This window comes from Schistocerca serialis, chromosome 4, assembly GCF_023864345.2.
Source record: "Schistocerca serialis cubense isolate TAMUIC-IGC-003099 chromosome 4, iqSchSeri2.2, whole genome shotgun sequence".
Classification (NCBI taxonomy): domain Eukaryota; kingdom Metazoa; phylum Arthropoda; class Insecta; order Orthoptera; family Acrididae; genus Schistocerca; species Schistocerca serialis.
In genome coordinates this window covers 95,461,053-95,485,215 of record NC_064641.1, presented here as the reverse complement: position 1 = coordinate 95,485,215, position 24,163 = coordinate 95,461,053, and the positions used below count along the sequence as shown (strand labels likewise).

At 40.3% G+C, this 24,163-nt stretch overlaps 1 protein-coding gene across 1 annotated transcript in view; it reads left to right on the top strand.

Moving 5' to 3' along the window:
• LOC126474286 (protein white-like) overlaps nucleotides 1–24,163 on the top strand; it is a 237,604-nt gene that overhangs the window by 36,867 nt on the left and 176,574 nt on the right. Inside the window, exons 3-4 of the mRNA XM_050101750.1 lie at nucleotides 99–170; nucleotides 18,327–18,425. Of these exons, the coding sequence (XP_049957707.1) occupies nucleotides 99–170; nucleotides 18,327–18,425 (171 nt within the window). The remainder of the gene's footprint in view (nucleotides 1–98; nucleotides 171–18,326; nucleotides 18,426–24,163) is intronic.

Below are 24,163 nucleotides of genomic sequence, written 5' to 3'. Positions count from 1 at the left end.
GATAAGGAAAACCTATTTGTAGCGTGTTTTCTCAATTGACATGTGTTTCCACATATTTGAATTTTTACTTCAATAGCTTCCCGTCTCTTGTGTTTCAGGCCATGCTGCGAATGGATGAAGAAATACCGTATGAGCAACGCATGCGCAGAGTAACCGAAGTAATATCAGAGGTATGTATGTACACTAAACGGATTAATAAAAGACGATGCTCTATTTGTTGGTGTAATTCTGCGTTCCATGTCGAAGAGCTAGATCTAATAAAAACAAACATGGACAATTAATACCCAGTAACATGAAGGCGTTGGTAAAAGTAACACGTTTCTGGAGGTAACTTTCTCATCTTTAATGCAGTCTGTGTAGTGTCTATTGACGGAGTATAAAATGTTCAGAAATCTCGAGAGAATGCGGCCGCGAAAATTCTTCTAAAGCTGCTGATATTTCGTCAGGTGACTGCATTTACACTGTTACTTATGCTAAGGTTTGTTGACTTCTTGTAAATACCAACCAGTCTTCTTCCAAATATTATACACTGCCGGAAAAAATGCAACGATACGTACAAGATGCTAGGAATAATCTATCGCATGATACCATTCGGCACCTTTACGATCGTTGGCATGCGGGAATACGTACCTATGTTGATGCTGGTGGGGGGGTGCACCATCTATTGGTGGGCATCCTATAATGTGTCATGTGTAATTTTTTCATAATGTAGGGCCACCGTCATAACATATTTCTTTTAAGTAAGTACCGCCATTAGTCGTTTTTTTTTTTTTTTTTTTTTTGGAGTGTTACATTTACACGATCATGATTTCGGCTTCAAGTTGCCATTACCATGTATTTTAATGTTATACAGTGCCTAAGTTGACATACTGTCGTGTTTAAAATATGCTATTAGACACATTGTCCAAGGGTCAATATTTCTAGTAAAAGCCTAGTGCTTTGTTTTATTCATTCAGTCAGGATGGTATACTCAGTGATAACATACGCCGATGGTGGTCATGGAAGGCTCCGGAACGGCTGTACGATACGTGAATGCCATTTTCCGACCGATAGTGAAACAATATGGGTAGCATATAGCCGAGGCATTCGTTTTGAAGGACGACAATTCGCGCCCCTATTGTGTACATCTTGTGAATGACTTCCTTCAGGATAACGACATCGCTCGACTAGAGTGGCCAGCATGTTCTCCATACGTGAACTCTATCGGATATGCCTGTGATAGATTGAAAAGGGCTGTTTATGGACTCTGAAGGACCTACGCCGAATCGCCGCTGAGGAGTGGGACAACCTGAACCAACAGTGCTTTGACGAACTTGTGTATAGTATGCCAGGACGTATACAGGCATGCGTCAATGCAAGAGGACGTGCTGCTGGGTATTACGGGTATTTTTGTGTACAGCAATTTGGACGACCACCTCTGAAGGTCTCGCTGTATGGTTGTACAACATGCAATGTGTGGTTTTCATGAGCAATAAAAAGGGCAGAAATGTTGTTTATGTTGTTCTCTATTTCAATTTTCTGTACAGGTTCCGGAGCTGTAACAACCAAGGTGATGCAAAACGTTTTTTGATGTGTTTATTTAACATCAAAAAGATACATTTTCGGACATTGCTTTCTTATCAAAACCTTATCTATTAAGACTCCTCTGTAACCCCTACATACGTATAACAGGAGTTATGAAATGCGTGTGAAATCATTTTACATATCAATGCTGAGTACAGTAGGCAAGTTTCATAATAGGAGACGGTGTTTTCAATAATGTAAATATCGTAAGTAAAATGGCTCTAATTTTTATGTTAGCATGAAGATGTAGTTACACATCCTCTCTGGCCTCCGAAATCGCCCGATTTCAATATTAGTAAATATTGTTAAGTTATATAATAGTATTCCTCAAGGAAATGAAGTTTAAAGCGTAAGAGTGATATAAAATACATGGACGACCTTTCGGGCTATGTATGCATCGACGACAGCAGTCATATTCCTATATTTGCAGGATATCCAGATTGCTGAAGCTGTACATGAGAATAGGAACCATTTACTGGAGCAATGGTGTATTACTACAACCTTGATCCATTGAATTCATCGGTAGTGGGACTACCATCGACATGACTTCAGTGAACCATATTACTAAATGGCTAACCCGCGGCACAGCCTCAGTTGCAGGTTTTGTATCGAAAGACTTCCAAAGGCAAAAAAAAAATTGGGTTTCAGTATTTCATACAGTTATTGATCGAATTTAAAAACTGAACTCATAATCAGCATAAAGAGCAGTAACATATTGTTCATTACCAAACAAGAGAAGTACTAAAGTTTCACAAATTTTGCGGCCTGTACTCATCCAATATTCGAGAAATAGAGAACTTAGCGACTTACAACAAACTTTACACATAATTTCAAACCTTGATTAATCTTTTTCTCTGTGATATACCCCAAAAAATTATGAAAGAAAATAAGTTTGTCATTTACTACATTTTACCTAATTATGCAGCAAAACCGCAGTATCAGGTATTATGTTTTAATTAATTACTTCTTTACTAACAACTCTATTCGCCACACATTTTACAGACGGTATGCACATTCACTGAAGAGACAAAAGTCACGGAACAGCGATGTGCACTTGTTCAGATAGCGGTAGTACCGCGTACTCAGTGTATAAAGGGGCAGTGCACTAGCGAAGCTGTCATTTGTACCCAGTTAACTCTGAACGCGGAATGGTAGTTGGAGTTAGGTGGTTGGGACATTCCATTTCGGAAATCGTTAGGAAATTCAAAATTCCGAGGTGCACATGTCAAGAGCGTGCCGAGAATATCAAATTTGAGGCATTACCTCTCACCACGGACAACGCAGTGGCCGGCGTCCTTCACTTAACGCCCGAGAGTAGCGGCGTTTGCGTAGAGTTTGTCAGTGCTAACAGACAAGCAACAATGCGTGAAATAATCTCAGAAATCAATGCGGGATGTACTAAGATCGCATCCGTTGGGACAGTTCGGCGAAAATTGGCGTTTATAGGTTACAGCAGCAGACGACCCCGTCAGTGCCTTTGATAACAGCGTGGTATCGCCTGCAGCGCCTTTTCTGGGCTCTTGACCTATCGATTGAATCCATGACTACTGGAAAATTGTGGCCTTCTCACATGAGTTCCGATTTCAGGTGGTAAAAGCTGATGGTAGGGCACAGACCCGATAAGGTCATGCACCCAAGTTGTCAACATGGCACTGTGCAAGCTGGTGGTGGCTCCATAATGGTGTTGACTGTGTTTATGAAACAGACTGGATCCTCTGCCCCAAATGAACCGATCATTGACCCGAAATGGTGATATTCGGCTACATGGCAACCACTTGCAACCATTCGTGTACTGCAAGTTCCCAAAACGCGATGCACCATAATACGGGCCATAATAGTTCGCGTTAGCTTGAAGAACATTCCAGATAATTCGAGCGAATGATTTGACCACCCAGATCGCCCGACAGTAATCCTACCGAACATCTGTCGGAGGCCAGTTCGTGTACAAAATCTTCCACCGGCAACACTTTAGCAATTACAGACTGCTATAGAGGCAATATTGCTCGATATTTCAGCAGGGATCTTTCAACGACTCGCCACGTCGAGTTGCTACACTATGCTGGCAAAAGGAGGTCCTACACGATATTAGGTGGTTTCCCATGACTTTTGTCTGCTCGGTGTATACCAGTGAATGTACCTTCAAAGTTATATCATTGCATGGAACACGAGGTTTTATATGTGGGAGATCGATTCTCTAAATGATTGACGTCAAAGATAACAATGCATATTCGAGAAGCTTTCGAGTGTAATTCACATTTATATCAAACGCGATTCTTTTTAAAAAAAGTTCCGTGGCAGTGTGGACTACTGTTTTCATTAATACTGTTGTTGGAAAATGAGATAGTAACTAATCGAATTGCATTATTTTATGGCAGCATCTATCGCTTCTACGAGTTTTAAATAAGTTTCGGACCATACGCTATTGCACTGTTTTTAGGATTAGAAAAACAGGACTTCATTTATATTGATGAAGGAAACAGGTAAAAATACCATCATAAATTCACCGTCTTTGAACGGTAATTCCATAGGTATAATATTACAAAACTACAGGAGATTGGGAGATCATTATGAGTTTACTCGCGAGAAACACACTACTTAATTTGTGGCACTCTGAGAAACAGTCGCCAGTACTTCAGTTCTTTCAGGAAATTTACATGCACTTTCCACAAAAAATCACTATTTCACAGTTTAATAACACTACCAGGCTTCAACCGAATTTCAGTTCTGCATGTTAAAATGTACTCTCTGGTTTCCTGCTGTTTCAGTGCCGCGCCTTACAGTTATGCACAAACCAATGGTTAGAAATGGAACAAGACAACGCAGCAAGCAACTCCGTTAGCAACGGGGATTGAGTACGCTCTCGGAAGAGTAATCATAATAAGGGAATCACACATCATCCTTTCAATATATAGTAGAAATATTACATGCCATAGAAACCTGTGTTTTTTAACCAATTACTTACTTTCCGTTAACAAGATAATGTAAGTATCTCGTATATTCTACTGAAGGAGACCAAAATCATTTACTTTACGGACCGTTATTAAGTTTTTATTACAAATACTTATCTATGCATTTAACAAGTATACTTGGTACTTTGCGTGAATGTGGGCGAGACAGTGCGTCGAGTACAATGTAGTTCAGTGACGTTTAATTACATCATGGCACGCACATGGCACATTTACTGCACAAAACGTTATTTACACGGTAGCCTTGAAACGGGCCAATGCTTCTTGTAAATTTCTGTGAAAATTTCCTGTTAATTTCAAGTTGATTACATAATTCATACTGTATGAAATTATATTCCTTAATCTATAGTCTTTTAGGCCCACTACATTGTTTATCTATTTTCATGCTGTAATATAATTACAATTCCAAAACCCCTGCTAAGTCTGATCGTTTTATTCTTTATAGGCCTATTACGGCAAATAGATAGCGTCAGTTACCTATAAGAAAATAGTGCATATCTCTAAATTATACGTTACTGTCAAACAGAAAACATTAGTATGTAATAACGTCAGATGGGTTTGACATCCACAGGTTACCGTGGTTCTTGGAGTAACAACGATTACTTATACTAGATATGACTTTTTACCTGATAAGTTTTTCAGATTTTCTTCCTTTTCTATAGAGCTATAATTATGTGACATCTTATTTGATTGATGTACCAGGGATATTGTGTAGATACAGTTAGTTTTGTTTATAATGCTGTCGTTTCGGTGATTTTTGTTAGTGGTATGATTGGTAGTCCTGTGTAGCCTCTGGATGCTTCGTAATATTTTGTGTCTCTATCCTCTTTCTTCACTGATAAATTCAATATAGGTTTTGATGTATTTTTTGTGTTCGAGACCAAATGGCTCATTAAATCTGTTTACGTATACAAAACTATCCATAAAAATGCTGAATGGACAAATCGACCTAAAATACAAAAAGAAAATACATAAAAAACTGAATTGGAATTATCAATCAAGAAAAAAGAGGCACAAAATATTGCGAAACAGCCAGAGATTACACAGGACCGCCAACGATAACACTAACAAAAATTACCGAAATTACAGCGTAATAAACAAAACTAATTTTAAATCTTCGGTTAACAACGAAATAACGATGTTTTCCTCTCGCGCTCAACAATATTGAGACAGATTGATTCATTATTAACAGTTAGACCTTAGACTGTGTGCCTGCAGTAAAAAAAAAAAATCTTCTCGACAAAGCAGGTAACGACACATATCGAAAGATTAGTTGCTTGCAGTTGAGGCTTGTGATCGGCGAGGTGGCTGGCACCGTTTCCAACAAATGTTTCGTGGAACTGTTACCAAGCGTTCTTAGTAAAACTTCGGTATGTCTTACTGATAAATCGTAAGCAATAACTGTTAAACTATCGTCGCTGGGAGATTTCGCTCATCAGATATCTTTTAAAATGGAAAATAAAGACGAATAAAAATGAGATCCCAGTCGACACATGCCAAAGGTCGGCTATAGCTTTGCATACGTGTCCAGATATCGAAACAGTTTTGATGCACCATCCTTCAACAGTGGTAATTACAGAATATCATCAATTGGGTACAATCTAAATGTGCTCTGAAGATCACTGTCCCAGAACGATCAAATGGAGATGGACCAGCATTAATCATTTTCGAATGTGTCGCCTCAGTGTCTGAGAAACAATGTCCAGAGATAAAAGGCAAGGCATCGATCACCGTCAGGCCAACAGCTAAGAGCTCCGAAAGCAACTGCATCGAAGAAGGCAAAGGCAAGTAAAAAGCGCAGTAGGAATGTTGAAGGGGATGTAGGTACGGTGGATATTGATAATGTCGCATAAACTGTGGGAGCTGTAAACGTGGAGAATAACATGAAGTTAAATACAGGAGTTGGGAATGGTAATGTGTATCCTACTTCCCAAATGTCTGTTAGTCGTAAAGACGTGAGCAATCCAGTGCCCACATTAGTTCCTCGCAGAGGACATAACACGTTTATTAGCAAAAGAAAAATACGCTAGTAAAGATAATAGATATAAACCAACAGACATGGGTCCCTATGGTGTCTTTGTAGAGGGAGGAAATGGTGATGTAGGAAAATTACATCCGAGGTCCTCTGTAGAAAGTTGTTTACAGAAAATAACTTAAGTCATTAAATTGTTCGTACCTTAGTTATTGGGAGAAACAGATATAAAATTGCAACCAAAAAGCCGCGCGTTATTAGCCGAGCGGTTTAAGCCGCTGCAGTCATGGACTGTGCGGCTGGTCCCGGCGGAGGTTCGAGTCCTCCCTCGGGCATGGGTGTGTGTGTTTGTCCTTAGGATGATTTAGGTTAAGTAGTGTGTAAGCTTAGGGACTGATGACCTTAGCAGTTAAGTCCCACAAGATTTCACACATATTTTTTTTGCAACCAAAACTGGGCAGTTCGCAAAACATATACGTTTTATTGTTGCTTTTTGAGAGAAAAATGTGGATGCTTGTGTCCATAATTTCCTAACAAAGAGATGGAGAGCTAGCCGTGATGTTGTTATTGAGTTATTCCACGAGTATATCCTTGCAGAAATAAGGTGGGAATTTTTAGTATATGACGTATGAATGTTCACGAAAAAAGTAATGAAAAATTGAGAGTGAAAGTACTCCCACGCCAATATGTGTTGTAACATTTAAATCTAAGCAATTTCCTCAGTATGTATATTTGTAAGGTATGCGATGCCCTGTTGAACCGTAAGTCGTCTGTTTTGCAACGTCGCAATTGCCTCAGTTATTCTTATTTAAGTTCGCAGTGTCGAAGTACCGCTCTCTGCGCCAAATGGGCGGGAGCTGATGAAACCTCGCAGTGCTCACGTCCCGGAGATCGCAAGTGATTTCATTGCAACGGAAGCCACGTCGCCACTGATCGCTGTTGCTCACTCTACGAGCAACACATGGAAGCAATGCGCAACGGATCCTACAGCGCTTGTTACGCAAACGTCGTCTCGTCACGGTGACCATCATTTGCGTAGTTTACTGGTGACGTTTCTCCGGTGAGCTCTCTTCTAGCGACTCTCCTAAAGTATATGAGAAACTAGCAGGTCTAAACATGACGGACAAAAGGTTGAAACGTCCCCTTTGAAATATTATACAAGACTGTGCTTAAACTGACACACAATATTTGCAGTGCAACGCAATCTGACTTTCAAAAATCTCTACAAAAGAATGGCCCTGACTAACATTAACCTATACCTTTCACAAATCACTTACCTCACCAAAAATCTTCGTTACTCGAACTACTGCGATACAGCGAGCACCACTACTGCCAGCTAAATAAAAGATTCAAACTACTGAAGGCACTAACTACTAATAGGCATAGTTAGCATATGAAAAATTTTAATAGAGAAAAAAAAATGTATTTACCTTAATAGTGTTGAAAAATCATAATATACATAGCAGTTCATGACATTCAGTCTTGTTGTTGTTGTGGTCTTCAGTCCTCAGACTGGTTTGATGCAGCTCTCCATGCTACTCCATCCTGCGCAAGGTTCTTCATCTCCCAGTACCTACTGCAACCTACATCCTTCTGAATCTGCTTAGTGTATTCATCTCTTGGTCTCCCTCTACGATTTTTACCCTCCACGCTGCCCTCCAATGCTAAATTTGTGATCCCTTGATGCCTCAAAACATGTCCTACCAACCGATCCCTTCTTCTAGTCAAGTTGTGCCACAAACTTCTCTTCTCCCCAATCCTATTCAATACCTCCTCATTAGTTACGTGATCTACCCACCTTATCTTCAGCGTTCTTCAGTAGCACCACATTTCGAAAGCTTCTATTCTCTTCTTGTCCAAACTAGTTATCGTCCATGTTTCACTTCCATACATGGCTACACTCCATACAAATAATTTCAGAAACGACTTCCTGACACTTAAATCTATACTCGATGAGAACAAATTTCTCTTCTTCAGAAACGATTTCCTTGCCATTGCCAGTCTACATTTTATATCCTCTCTACTTCGACCATCATCAGTTATTTTACTCCCTAAATAGCAAAATTCCTTTACTACTTTAAGTGTCTCATTTCCTAATCTAATTCCCTCAGCTTCACCCGATTTGATTTGACTACATTCCATTACCCTTGTTTTGCTTTTGTTGATGTTCATCTTATATCCTCCTTTCAAGACATTGTCCATTCCATTCAACTGCTCTTCCAAGTCCTTTGCTGTCTCTGACAGAATTACAATGTCATCGGCAAACCTCAAAGTTTTTACTTCTTCTCCATGAATTTTAATACCTACTCCGAATTTTTCTTTTGTTTCCTATACTGCTTGCTCAATATACAGATTGAATAACATCGGGGACAGGCTACAACCCTGTCTCACTCCTTTCCCAACCCCTGCTTCCCTTTCATGCCCCTCGACCCTTATAACTGCCATCTGGTTTCTGTATAAATTGTAAATAGCCTTTCGCTCCCTGTATTTTACCCCTGCCACCTTCAGTATTTGAAAGAGAGTATTCCAGTTAACATTGTCAAAAGCTTTCTCTAAGTCTCCAAATGCTAGAAACGTAGGTTTGCCTTTTCTTAATCTTTCTTCTAAGATAAGTCGTAAGGTTAGTATTGCCTCACGTGTTCCAACATTTCTACGGAATCCAAACTGATCTTCCCCGAGGTCCGCTTCTACCAGTTTTTCCATTCGTCTGTAAAGAATTCGCGTTAGTATTTTGCAGCTGTGACTTGTTAAACTGATAGTTCGGTAATTTTCACATCTGTCAACACCTGCTTTCTTTGGGATTGGAATTATTATATTCTTCTTGAGGGTATTTCGCCTGACTCATACATCTTGCTCACCAGATGGTAGAGTTTTGTCATGACTGGCTCTCCCAAGGCCATCAGTAGTTCTAATGGAACGTTGTCTATTCCCGGGGCCTTGTTTCGACTCAGGTCTTTCAGTGCTCAGTCAAACTCTTCACGCAGTATCTTATCTCCCATTTCGTCTTCATCTACATCCTCTTCCATTTCCATAATATTGTCCTCAAGTACATCGCCCTTGTATAAACCCTCTACATACTCCTTCCACCTTTCTGCCTTCCCTTCTTTGCTTAGAACTGGGTTTCCATCTGAGCTCTTGATATTCATACAAGTGGTTCTCTTCTCTCCAAAGGTCTCTTTAATTTTCCTGTAGGCAGTATCTATCTTACCCCTAATGAGACAAGCCTCTACATCCTTTCGTTTGTCCTCTAGCCATCCCTGCTTAGCCATTTTGCACTTCCTGTCGATCTCATTTTTGAGACGTTTGTATTTCTTTTTGCCTGCTTCATTTACTGCATTTTTATATTTTCTCCTTTCATCAATTAAATTCAATATTTCTTCTGTTACTCAAGGATTTCTATTAGCCCTCGTCTTTTTACATACTTGATCGTCTGCTGCCTTCACTACTTCATCCCTCAGAGCTACCCATTCTTCTTCTACTGTATTTCTTTCCCCCATTCCTGTCAATTGTTCCCTTATGCTCTCCCTCAAACTCTCTACAACCTCTGGTTCTTTCAGTTTATCCAGGTCCCATCTCCTTAAATTCCCACCTTTTTGCAGTTTCTTCCGTTTCAATCTGCAGTTCATAACCAATAGATTGTGGTCAGAATCCACATCTGCCCCTGGAAATGTCTTACAATTTAAAACCTGGTTCCTAAATCTCTGTCTTACCATTATATAATCTATCTGATACCTTTTAGTATCTCCAGGATTCTTCCAGGTATACAACCTTCTTTTATGATTCTTGAACCAAGTGTTAGCTATGATTAAGTTATGCTCTGTGCAAAATTCTACAAGGCGGCTTCCTCTTTCATTTCTTCCCCCCAATCCATATTCACCTACTATGTTTCCTTCTCTCCCTTTTCCTACTGACGAATTCCAGTCACCCATGACTATTAAATTTTCGTCTCCCTTCACTACCTGAATAATTTCTTTTATCTCGTCATACATTTCATCAATTTCTTCATCATCTGCAGAGCTAGATGGCATATAAACTTGTACTACTGTAGTAGGCATGGGCTTTGTGTCTATCTTGGCCACAATAATGCGTTTGCTATGCTGTTTGTAGTAGCTTACCCGCACTCCTATTTTTTTATTCATTATTAAACCTACTCCTGCATTACCCCTATTTGATTTTGTATTTATAACCCTGTAATCACCTGACCAAAAGTCTTGTTCCTCCTGCCACCGAACTTCACTAATTCCCACTATATCTAACTTTAACCTATCCATTTCCCTTTTTAAATTTTCTAACCTACCTGCCCGATTAAGGGATCTGACACTCCACGCTCCGATCCGTAGAACGCCAGTTTTCTTTCTCCTGATAACGACGTCCTCTTGAGTAGTCCCTGCCCGGAGATCCGAATGGGGGACTATTTTACCTCCGGAATATTTTACCCAAGAGGACGCCATCATCATTTAATCATACAGTAAAGCTGCATGTCCTCGGGAAAAATTACGGCTGTAGTTTCCCCTTGCTTTCAGCCGTTCGCAGTACCAGCACAGCAAAGCCGTTTTGGTTAATGTTACAAGGCCAGATCAGTCAATCATACAGACTGTTGCCCCTGCAACTACTGAAAAGGCTGCTGCCCCTCTTCAGGAACCACACGTTTGTCTGGCCTCTCAACAGATACCCCTCCGTTGTGGTTGCACCTACGGTACAGCCATCTGTATCGCTGAGGCACGCAAGCCTCCCCACCAACGGCAAGGTCCATGGTTCATGGGGGGGGGGGACATATAAAAACATTCAGTCTTACAAATTTCAAAACTCCGCCATTTCTCTCCTCGCATCAACCACTGCTGGCGGCTCACCTCTAACGGCCATGCTATGTGCTGTTAACATCCAGCTGCCCAACACTACAATGGCAGACAACAATGCAAACTAGCCACAGACTGCACACAGCACAGCCAGTGATTTTCATACAGAGCGCTACGTGGCGTTACCAATATAAAAACCTAAACAGCCTACTTACATAGCCCCCATGCTCCCCACCAAAAAATTTTACAAATTGTTTTGGGCACTGGCCAATACAGATTTGAAAAATTTTTTTCATAATTACAGTAAGAAAGATATCAAATGCACACACTTATTAATACAATGTTGGTCAAAAGCTAAGGTTTTCTCACAGTCCATACAGAGAGTCCTGATCATTCATCACAGTAAAACTGCCGTTTCTTTTCTCAAAGTCTGAGCAGTAAAAGACAATGCACACGGAAGTAGTGGATTTCCATGCAGTCTTGAAGAAGTAGTGTTGTCCTTCCAACGGAAAGACAGTGCTGACTCTTGACATGCTGACTGGTAATGGGCCACAACAGAGCAAACCCACAGCAGAGTAATTCGACGTTTTGAAGAATATTGGTAAGTAGGTCATCACAGAGCAGACCCACTGTAGCCCTGGTAGAAGTTACGGTATTGTTGGGCCACCAGAGGTGCAGACCCACTGCAGTCCTTGTAGAAATAATGGTATTGGTGGGTCATCAAAGATGCAGACCCACTGTACTCCTTGTAGAGATGGCCAGCAGCCATCTGCTGCGACTGTGCAGGTGCACAATCACCATCGAAGAGTCTTGCGGACAATATAGCAAGTCCATAACCACCACTTGTGCACTCACAAGGTTTTTGGAATTGTCCTTAGAACCAGCAATGCTGTTATCCAGTCCCTTGCTGAATTATTAACACACGTGCATACACTAACAGTCCCTACTTCTCACATATTGTCCATATACTATGACCAACAGAAACGTATGCAGTGAAATGGAACTCACAAGTTAATAATATGATGAACTGGTGTCAATTACAATTTTATAACATAAGAATACAATTACAAAGGTACAAAATACATCATTAAAGAACATAACAATACAGATAACACTTGTAGCACAGGCTTTACAAAAGAATAGAAATAGACATATACATCAGTGTTACCGGAATTATGACATAAGTAAATAAATAAAAGATCAGAATAACTTTTGAAACATCAGCTTCACACATGAGCATTAAAACAAAACAGAACAAATAATGTTTAAACATCTTTACAAAGTAAATAACATAGTATTAGAAAAATTCTACAACATAACAACATCAGCTAAACACATAAAGACAGGAAAAACACAAATACACAAGGGAACACAAACACATTGTGGGATAATACAAGGAAAGGACAGGGTTTCTTTTACTGCAGTATTTTGCAAACAAAACTTTCTTTACTTCTCGGAGATCTCCCTTCGTTCATCATTATTTCCAAAAAGTCCTATCTATACCTGCTTTCTGTACTTTTTTCGTATGACTTCTCAATGCATTTCTTCCAATTCATCGCAACTCATTCTCTTATATAGTCTAACCCCTCTTAAGCTAACTTAAATCTATTGAGCTCAGATGCTAAACTAAGGGACGAGGCAATGCAGCAGCACAAAACAGTTAACACAAACAGCAATGACAAAAAAATTCAAATTGGCAAAGCAAGCAGCAATATTACAACTAATATAAGGCAATGAGCAGCAAACAATAAAGATAAATCAGTAGTAAAACTGGCTTAACAGAGCAATGTAAAGTGAAATTTAGTAGCACTATGCCTGGCAAACAGTAGCAGCAAATGCAATAACTTATTTTTAAACATGACATAGCTCAAGCAGAAAAAATATTACAGTCAAAATGGCCTTGTTTAATACCCATGTCACATCTTAAACTAGAGTGATGCATCACAATAACTTACTCTAGCAGAAAAGTTACCAAATCGTAAAAAAATTATTTATGCAATTCCTGTGAAGGGAAATGTCTATTTATGTTCTCTCGTTTTCTTGGAAGTGGGTCACAAAATTGTTGTTTAATGGATCTGTAGACAGAAAATATTTACGTTAGTACATCTATTAAATTTTATTTTAACCAATGCTGCAGTGCAGCTAGAAGCTGGATATTAAACGAAATGAGCAAATATATACAAAGCAATGTGTGAAACGTCATTCACTAGGCAAATGGCAGGGGACGTTTCAAGGTTACAGCCGGGAACTAAACATATAGTTAAGTCGGTTCCAGCTTCCAGGACTTGAAATAGTAAACCATTTACCTTCAGCATACAAGTTAGTTTATTCTGATATGTTGCATGAATTTTAGGGTCCATAGATTTCAGTATGAAACAATCTGTATACTCCTCCTCCTCTGGCAACATTTAATACAGAACGATAAACTGCCATTAACAGCCTTTCTGCTTTAATTATGCAGATCTTTCTGTCTCTTAAAAACGAAACAAGCATGGTAACGACACAAGTTGTATACGTAATGCGTTGAACGCTTCTCCAAATCTGACAATGGCTTTTAAAGTACTCCAGTAGAATACACGGTCACTAATGTTGAACAGAGGAAGTCTTTATCTGGAGGTTAGCAGCAACCACATATCGGTAGCTTATATTTGCGGAAATTGGTTTCAACAAACACAGCGGATACAATTCAAAGATATACAGTGTTTATAAAAGAGATGGATGTGGAAAACGAGAAGGAGTAGATATTTTAATTACAGGGACGATTAAATTTTTAAAAAAAATGGACATTAACATTAGAACAATAGACTGTCAGGCAGTGGCTGTTGTAATTTATTCTCTTAAGGGCGCATTAACCATTGTCACCATTTACAAACCACCCTCGCTTAAAGTACGAAATCTTTTATTGGATCAGATTATTGCCCAGCTTCAAACGCTATTTCATTTGTATGCAGGCTTCAACGCCCATCACTCGCTATTGGGTTACGAAGTAGACGACACCAGTGCCACACAATTGGTCACACTCCTCGAGAGTCTCAACTTAGTTCTTGTAAGCGTTGGCTCTCCTACTATGTTACATAACCTAAACAGATGACCGTAGGCCGTCTATTTGACATTGAGCGCCGGCCGCGGTGGGCGTGCTCTTCTGGACGCCCCAGTCTGGAGCCGCGCTGCTGCTACGGTCGCAGGTTCGAATCCTGCCTCGCGCATGGATGTGTGTGATGTCCTTAGGTTAGTTAGGTTTAACTAATTCTAAGTTCTAGGGGACTAATGACCACAGCAGTTGAGTCCCATAGTGCTCAGAGCCATTTGAACCATTTTTTTTACATTGAGCTCTGCTGACTTCAACCGTGTAACGGAGTGCACAGTCGAGCGAGACCCTCTTCACTAGGCTCATCTCCCTCTAGAAATCACAATAGATCCACCTATAAGTCCAGTAGAAGGGTACCTATGCAAACAGTAGGTGGAAAATCATGTAAGCTGACTGACCGAAGTACACTGCTACATCCAGGCGAAGTTTCAATCTTTCTCCAACTTCTTAGCTCCAATAGACGCCTAACAACAATTTCAAGTACTGAAGACGCTACAACAACTTCCATTCGAAGCCAAGGGAAGTAATCGTTGTCAAGCAACGTCCATCAGTTTGTTGGACACCAGCGTGCTCTAGAGCCGTAGCACAGTGCAAATTTGCGTACAGTAAATTCTGTAAGCAACAAAATGTAGTAAGCTTCATTGAATATCGGAAAATAGCAGCGTAAGATAAAAGGCGTTTAAAAGACTGTAAAAAGAGTAGCTGGCAAAATTTATGTGCAACTGTAAATAACAATGTTAATGCAATTGACATTTGTAGGAAATTAAGATTTTTTTCAAAAACTAGAACTCCAATACGCGTCAGCTATTAAATGACGCATGGCTTGGAAACTTTGAAATTCGCTCTCACCAGCTTCCGTAGCCAGGGACACCTTTTCACCTTTTGCCCCCCCCCCCCCCCGCCCCCCCCCCCACTCCCCCGAGCAATGGAATCACAGTCACCTGCTCGTGGTTCCAATTTCTTACTAAGAACTGATGAAGGCCATTAAAAAAAGAGGTTGACATCCACACCTGGTAAGGACAGTATACACTAGCAGATGATAAGAAATCTCCCAGAGGTAGCACTCAGAAAACCGTTACAGATATTTATCCAATCGTGGATGAAGGACACAGTAATAAAAAACTGGACAACACAAATAGTGATATCTATACTGAAGCCACTTTAAGATGAAGAGCAGGCCAAGTAACATAGACACACTGCTCTATCTTCCTGTATCGGCAAAACCTTAGAGCGCCTGGTGAAAAATCGTTTGGAATGGTAGTTGGGACCATATCAGATACTGTCATCGAATCAGTATTGGTTTATACCTCAGATATTTATGACAAGAAAAGAGAACGTGACAGCTATCTTCCTGGATACAGCTGGAGCGTATGATAACGTTCATATAACTGTGTTGCTACAGAAGTCTGAAACCAATGGAATTACGCCACAAATGATATGTCGGATCAACACCTTCGCCGACAGACACATATTGGTTCGACTCCGAAATAAATTAACCGGACCAAGTCATCTTACAACAAGCCTTCGACGTGAAGCTAGACTCAGTTCCATACTACTTGCACTACATACTAACAAGCTGAAGAGAATTATCCCTTCTCCAGTTAAAATCCTCCAGTATGCAGATGATATTTGTATGTATCTACCAATTGGATAGTTCAGGCTGTGTGTGATCTATCCAAGGCGATGGGTGTAATCGATGAATCTTTGCATAACTGTGGGTTACCGATTTCGCCAGAAAAATCGGTACTTGTCACTTTCAAAAACCAAACTAGACCAAGATACTTGAACAGTGTAATAGTCTCAGGTCTTAAAATACCAACAAAATCTGAACCTAGGTTTCTTGGTATTCTCTTCGATTCCAGAATAAGTTGGATTCCTCATATTCAAACTGTCGTCACTAAGAGCGGAAAAGCGTTGAACGTTATAGGATCGGTGACAAGGGTATGGTGGGGGCTCACTCCAACACTCTGCTCAAATTATACCGCACGTTGATACGTTCCCGTATAAGGGATGCATCAATGCTGCTAGAAGTACCTAGTGTTGCTGGATAAACTGCAGTACAGAAGCTTACGCATCTGTTTCGTAGCTATGCATTCTTGTCCCACTAATCCATATCACCGGGGATCGTCAGGGACGCCGTTAAATATTCGCAGAACATTGCTGTGTGATCGTTATACCTTACAGCGAATGGCAGACACTGAACATCCACCGATAACTGAGTGCGGAACGCTCTCTCAAATCGAGAATAAGAGAAATATAAGGAAACAGTAGTTTTATACCTCCAGTCGGTACGAACACTGGAAGTATCTACGGAACAAGACATACCGAAGTGAAATTTTCCCAAGGTTTCTAAATGAGTAAAACAGCTCTTGTCACAATATCTCTCCAATAGAGGTCGACTGTTCCAGCAAAGAGAAAGGGTATGGGCAACTTTCACCTACATCATATTTCGCTGAAAAAAGGCCAGGATATTTTCAACTCTATACAGATGACTCAAGAATGGCGACATAAAATGATATCCGATGCGCTTTCTTCTGTCCAGAATCTGAGAAGAAAGAAAGATTCTACTACGAGTTGACGCTTTAATGTTTCTAGATGAAACTTTCGCTATTACAGAGGAAATCAAATTCGCAAGATCTCTCAAAATGCCCTATACAGTAATAATCATCGCCTGTCAAAGCGTTCTGGATGCAATGAGTTACAGGAACTGGAACAGAAGAACTAATAAATACACTTTAGACATTGTGGATCATTATCATCAAGCTAAGAAGAGTGGTCAAACTGTAGAACCTGTGTGGGTTAAATCACATTCTGGTATTCTATACAATGATAAAGTCGATCAACTAGCTAGAGATGTGATTAACACGGGAAGACCTATGGACATTTAACTCCTATACACAGAATGACTCTTAACATTAAAAGAACAAGCACTTCTCTCGTGGTAGAAAGAATACAATGAATGTCAACATACAAGAGGTAAAATCTTTGTACGTATACAGTCATTCATACCAAGACAGCCATGATTTACGAAGTCGAAACATTCAACGAAAATTGTAACATTCATTGTGAGAATGCATCTCAGTCATGAATCCTTCCCTGCCGATTTACATAGAATCGGTGAATGGAGACATCCTACTGTCAATGTGAAGAAGAAAAATTTGTGATATAAATCACATCTTTTACCAATGTAGACGCAATGAGAAAGGCAGAGTCAACTTTCTTTAGGGGCTCTTAAGAGTTGGTCACTACTAGCCGCTTTGCACGATCCCAGTTCTCATAGACATAACCAGGAGGATCTACGACGCCATATCCAGATTTATAGCTGAAGAAGACTTAAAAATTTAAACGGAATTATGATCATTAAACATAACTAAAGAAATTAATTAACAACAGAATGGTTAATTGTCAATTGTGTCTTTATGAATGAAAAGAACAAATATTACCTTGCTATGTCTATATGTATCAATACCTTTAAATTGTGATTGCTAAAATGTTGGTATGCTATAAGCCGATAAAATCAAATGAAATAACCATACACTATCACTGGTAAATCTGTGAAATAAGCTGTAACATAATTATTGCTCTACAGTAAAGAAAGACAATCTGAAAATTACGTCAGACAACAAGTCATATGCAGTATAAAACAGTCTGACTCAGCAGCGTTTTTGGAACCGTAATTACATTATATCTGTTCATTAAGTAAGAAATAAGACAGGTGGCATTGTAGATCTCCAATACGTGTTTTAAAGGATCAATAGAAATTTAGAGATTTATAAAGGCAGAGTGGTAAGTGTGTAAGTGAGTACGTGTGTGTGTGTGTGTGTGTGTGTGTGTGTGTGTGTGTATGTGTGTGTGTGTGTGTGTGTGTGTGTGTGTTATGCCATTATCACGGTCCACTTCTCATTAGAAATTTGTTCAGTACGTCTAATTTCTGTTCACAGTTTTCACTGAGCGCCTGCCAGGACGTGATTATTGGAATCCCAGGTCGAATCAAAGGAATCAGCGGCGGAGAGAGAAAGAGACTCGCTTTCGCCTCAGAGGTTTGTTGGAGCCTTCCATTTGTACCTAGTCTAGCAGGTTAACGTAACGTATTTCGATTAATGTGAACTACCCTGTTACACACGGTTTGGAAATACGTTACTTTACATATGTAGATGTTAAAAGTAACAGCTTCAGAGCAAAAAAGTAAATAAGTGAGTAGATAAAAGAGAGAAAGAATAGAGTTTAATGGCTGGTGGACATCAGGATATAAGTCTAGCAGTAACACGGATTGGGCAACAACTGGAGAAGTAGACGTGAAAATGGGCTTTTCTAGGGACCGATCTCAGTATTTACTAAAGGTGGCTCAGGGTAAACGAGAAAAACCACGATGGCAAGATCTGCACATGAGTTCAGAGTCTTAAAATCGCGACACTCTGCTAGCTAGCACGCTCTCACTTCGATCTTTCGCTCTTCACACATAAGTCCTGACTGGATTCCTTGTGAGCCACGATTAAATTAGTGCGGAACAATTAGCAAGTTGTTACAACCAAGGACTAGAGAACCGTATCAGGAATGTTAGATTGTAATTTATTTCATAAGGTAGGAGGTAACTAATTAAGTATAAGGTAACTATAGCACATTCGGTTCTCTTTTTGTGCAGCTACATCATCATTTACAATCTATTTACATATTTCTACCTGAACGTTTATTTTCATTTAGTAACTGTAAGAGAATTTATTCATTTGCACACGTTCTCATATTAGATTTACTTTGTTTTTCGTTCTATCAACAATGCAAATAGCTGGCTCTTGTAATTCCAAAGCATAGATTATTAAGATACTGGAGGAATAAAGACAAAATAGAATATTACAATTCACAACATACGTTTGTTTACTTATTTGCTTTCATAAATTGCAGATTGAACAATGATAAAGCTGTTAATATGTTAGTTTAACAGAAAAAAAGGAATTAATAAACTGTTAGGTTGTAAATTATGTGTGAGAGCCCCATATAATGGTCACACGTAAAGGGAACTCGACAGCATCATTCGACTTGTAGTTCAAATGGCACAGTTTAATGAACAGCTAAAGAAGCTGAATGTCACCTTTACCAGCAAATCAGCGCCCACCGTCCACATCTGTCATCGACATATGATCTTTCGATTGTCATATCTTGAATATTTCAAGGTAAACGCTGTTATGCTTTGGAAAAACAGTTTTTGTGCGAGAGGATCGATTTCGTATAAAAATTTTGTTTGTACTGATTCGCAAACCACATATATGGGTATAATTTACATAGTCATCACAGCACTTCGAATCTCTACTGCCATTTGTTCTTGACAACTTGCATGAAAGGAATAGCTGACACATTCTAAGGGCACAGTACACAGAGGAGCTATGTGCATCCGAGAAGCAAATTTTTCTTTGCTGTACTGGATACTACGCAATACTATACTGTTTTCACTCTACTTCGAATCGATAATAAGTGACGTACGTCAAGACTTAGGCTTTTCCGTTGTTCGATGTAGTACAGTAGCGTGCAATTTACCTGGGACAAGCACATATTTTAGAATGGATTGAACTTGGTTAGTTGTAACCAATGTTATCCCCACAGTTGTTGGACTCTTGGAGAAATATTGTTGCCTTGACTATGAACAATAATGCTTAAGTCCTCTCCAGTTCAACTGAGTACTTGTTTGTATAGCTAGAGCGTGTGTTATTTCTATGTTCTCTGCACGAAACCTTAGTGTTAACATGAACATTTCACCTAAGAAGCGATCAAAAACAGTTTTTCTTCAGGAACACACATCTAGATGTTTTTGACGTTAAAGATTTTCTGATGGACATCATTTCTGTTGGGGTAGAGAGGGTCAAATTCATATTATGGAAGTTACTTGAAATGTCTGGTCTGAGGAATTCCATAGCAGCATCTACCGAACCTGACAACCCCATCTTTTCAGTAACAGTTATAAAATGCCTGTTAAAAAGTTCTGCAACACTATACACATCTGTCACCAATGTATCATTTACTCTTACTGCTATTTGTTCCTCTTCATGTCTGGTTCTACCGGTCTCCTCCTTCACTATACCCCATATTGTCTTTATTTTGTTATCTGATATGACTATCTTTTCCTTGTAATATATTTGCTTTGACATCAGTATTACAGTCTTTAATATTTTGCAGTATTTCTTGTAATGTGCTATAGCATCAACATTGGAACTGTTTCGGATTGACAGATACAGTTTTCCTTTGGTTTTACAAGATACCCCTATTCCTCGAGTAATCCATGGCTTCTTTGTAGACTTTGCTCTAACCTTGGTAAGTTTTGGGGGAAAACAGTGTTCGAATAAGGCGAGCACTTTATTAGCAAAACTGTAAGATATTCTAAATGCGGCAGTAAACGGCGGTTAGCTACATGGAAAGACAGGTAATATACAACACGTACAAGAGACAAGAGGGAATAACAAGAGTGGAAGACCAAGTAACAAGTGCTTGTTTTAAAAAGAGTATAAGACAGGAATGTAGTCTTTCACTGCTACTGTCCAATCTGTAAATCGAAGAAGCAATGATGGAAACAAAACAGAGGTTTAATTGTGGAACTGAAATTCAAGGTGGAAGGCTGTCAATGTTAAGATACGCTGGTGACAATGCCATACTGAGTGAAAGTGAAGAAGCATTACAGGATCTGCTGAACCGAATGAACAGTCTACTGAGTACAGAATATGGATTGAGAGCAAATCGAGGGAAGAAGAAGGTAATGGGAAGTAGCGGAAAAGAGAACATCGAGAAACTTAGCATCAAGATTGTTGATCAGGAAGTAGATGAAATTAAGGAATTGTCCTACCTAGGCAGCAAAATAACTCATGACGGACGGAGCAAAGACATCAAAAGTAGACTAGCCCTGGCAGAGACGGAATTCCTGGCCAAGAGAAGTTTACTAGTATGAAACATAAGCCTTAAACTGAGGAAGAAATTTATGAGAATGTACGTTTGGAGCACCGCATTCTTTAGTAGTGAATCATGGACTGTGGAAAACCGGAACGGAAGTGAATCGAAGCATCTGAGATATGGTGTTACAGACGAAAGTTGACAGTCGTGTGGACTGATAAGGTAAGGAATGAGAAAGTCCTGCTCAGCGCTGGAGAGGAAAGGAATACATCGAAAACACTGACAAGAAGAAGGCACAGGATGATAGTACATCTGTTAAGATATCAGGGAATAACTTAAAGGTACTAGAGGAAGCTGTAGAGAGTAATTACTGTAGAGGAAGAAAAATAATGGAATACATCTAGCAAATAGTTGACGATGTAGGTTGCAAGTGTTACTTTCAGAAGAAGAGGATGGCACAAGAGAGGAATTCGTGGCGTGCAGCATCAAACAGGTCAGAAGACTTACGACTCAAAGAATGGGAGACCTAATTTGTCTTAACTTATCTTCGTGGTCCTTACGCGTAATGTATGTTGGCGGCTGTGGAAGCGGTTTGCACTCAGCTTCAAATGCCATTTCCCTAAATTTTGTCGATAGTATCCCTCGAAAAGATGGTCGCATACCCTCCAGACATTCCCATTTTAGTCTCCAAAGCATGGCCGTAACATTTGCTTGTTGTCCGAACCTACCAGTACCAAATCCGAAATGCTTCGATGTCTTCCTTTACCTCGACGTGGTACGGATCCCAAATACTCGATCAGTATTCAAGAACAGGTGGAATTAGCGTCCTATACAGGGTGTTACAAAAAGGTACGGCCAAACTTTCAGGACACGATCCTCACACACAAAGAAAGAAAACATGTTATGTGGACATGTGTCCGGAAACGCTTACTTTCCATGTTAGAGCTCATTTTATTACTTCTCTTCAAATCACATTACTCATGGAATGCAAACACACAGCAACAGAACGTACCAGCGTGACTTCAAACACTTTGTTACAGGAAATATTCAAAATGTCCTCACTTAGCGAGGATACATGCATCCACCCTCCGTCGCATGGAATCCCTGATGCGCTGATGCAGCCCTGGAGAATGACGTATTGTATCACAGCCGTCCACAATACGAGCACTAAGGGTCTCTACATTTGGTACCGGAGTTGCGTAGACATGAGCTTTCAAATGCCCCCATAAGTGAAAGTCAAGAGGGTTGAGGTCAGGAGAGCGTGGAGGCCAAGGAATTAGTCCGCCTCTACCAATCCATCGGTCACCGAATCTGTTGTTGAGAAGCGTACGAACACTTCGACTGAAATGTGCAGGAGCTCCATCGTGCATGAACCACATGTTGTGTCGTACTTGCAAAGGCACATATTCTAGCAGCACAGGTAGAGAATCCCGTATGAAATCATGATAACGTGGTCCTTTGGGCGTAGGTGGAAGAACATGGGGCCGAATCAAGACATCACCAACAATGCCTTCCCAAACGTTCACAGAAAATCTGTGTTGATGACGTGATTGCACAGTTGCGTGCGGATTCTCGTCAGCCCACACATTGTCAAAATTTACAATTAGATCACGTTGGATTGAAGCCTCATCCGTAAAGAGAACATTTGCACTGAAATGAGAACTGACACATTGTTGGATGAACCATTCGCAGAAGTGTACCCCTGGGGGCCAATCAGCTGCTGATAGTGCCTGCACACGATGTACATGGTACGGAAACAACTGGTTCTCCCGTAGCACTCTCCATACAGTGACGTGATCAACGTTACCTTGTACAGCAGCAACTACTCTGACGCTGACATTAGGGTTATCGTCAACTGCACGAAGAATTGCCTCGTCCGTTGCAGGTGTCTTCGGCGCTCTAGGTCTTCCCCAGTCGCGAGTCATAGGCTGGAATATTACGTGCTCCCTAAGATGCCGATCAATTGCTTCGAACGTCTTCCTGTCGTGACACCTCCGTTCTTGAAATCTGTCTCGAGACAAACGTACCACGCCACGGGTATTGCCCCGTGCTAATCGATACAACAAATTGGCATCTGCCAACTCCGCATTTGTAAACATTGCACTTACTGCAAAACCACGTTCGTGATAAACACTAACCTGTTGATGCTACGTACTGATGTGCTTGATGCTAGTACTGTAGAGCAATGTCGCATGTCAACACAAGCACCGAAGTCAACATTACCTTCCTTCAATTGGGCCAACTGGCGGTGAATCGAGGAAGTACAGTACACACTGACGAAACTAAAATGAGCTCTAACATGGAAATTAAACGTTTCCGGACACATGTCCACATAACATCTTTTCTTTATTAGCACGTGAGGAATGTTTCCTGAAAGTTTGGGCCGGCCGCGGTGGTCTCGCGGTTCTAGGCGCGCAGTCCGGAACCGTGCGACTGCTACGGTCGCAGGTTCGAATCCTGCCTCGGGCATCGATGTGTGTGATGTCCTTAGGTTAGTTAGGTTTAAGTTGTTCTAAGTTCTAGGGGACTAATGACCACAGCAGTTGAGTCCCATAGTGCTCAGAGCCATTTTTTGAAAGTTTGGCCGTACCTTTTTGTAACACCCTGTATACTGTCTGCGTTACAAAATGGTTCAAATGGCTCTGAGCACTATGGGACTTAACTTCTGAGGTCATTAGTCCCCTGGAACTTAGAACTAGTTAAACCTAAGTAACCTAAGGACATCTCACACATCCATGCCCGAGGCAGGATTCGAACCTGCGACCGTAGCGGTCTCGCGGTTCCAGACTGCAGCGCCTAGAACCGAACGGCCACTTCGGGTCTGCTTTATAGATGAACCACACTTTTCTAGACTTCTCCCAATAAACCGAAGTTAACTATTAGCCTTCTCCAGCACAATCCTCATATG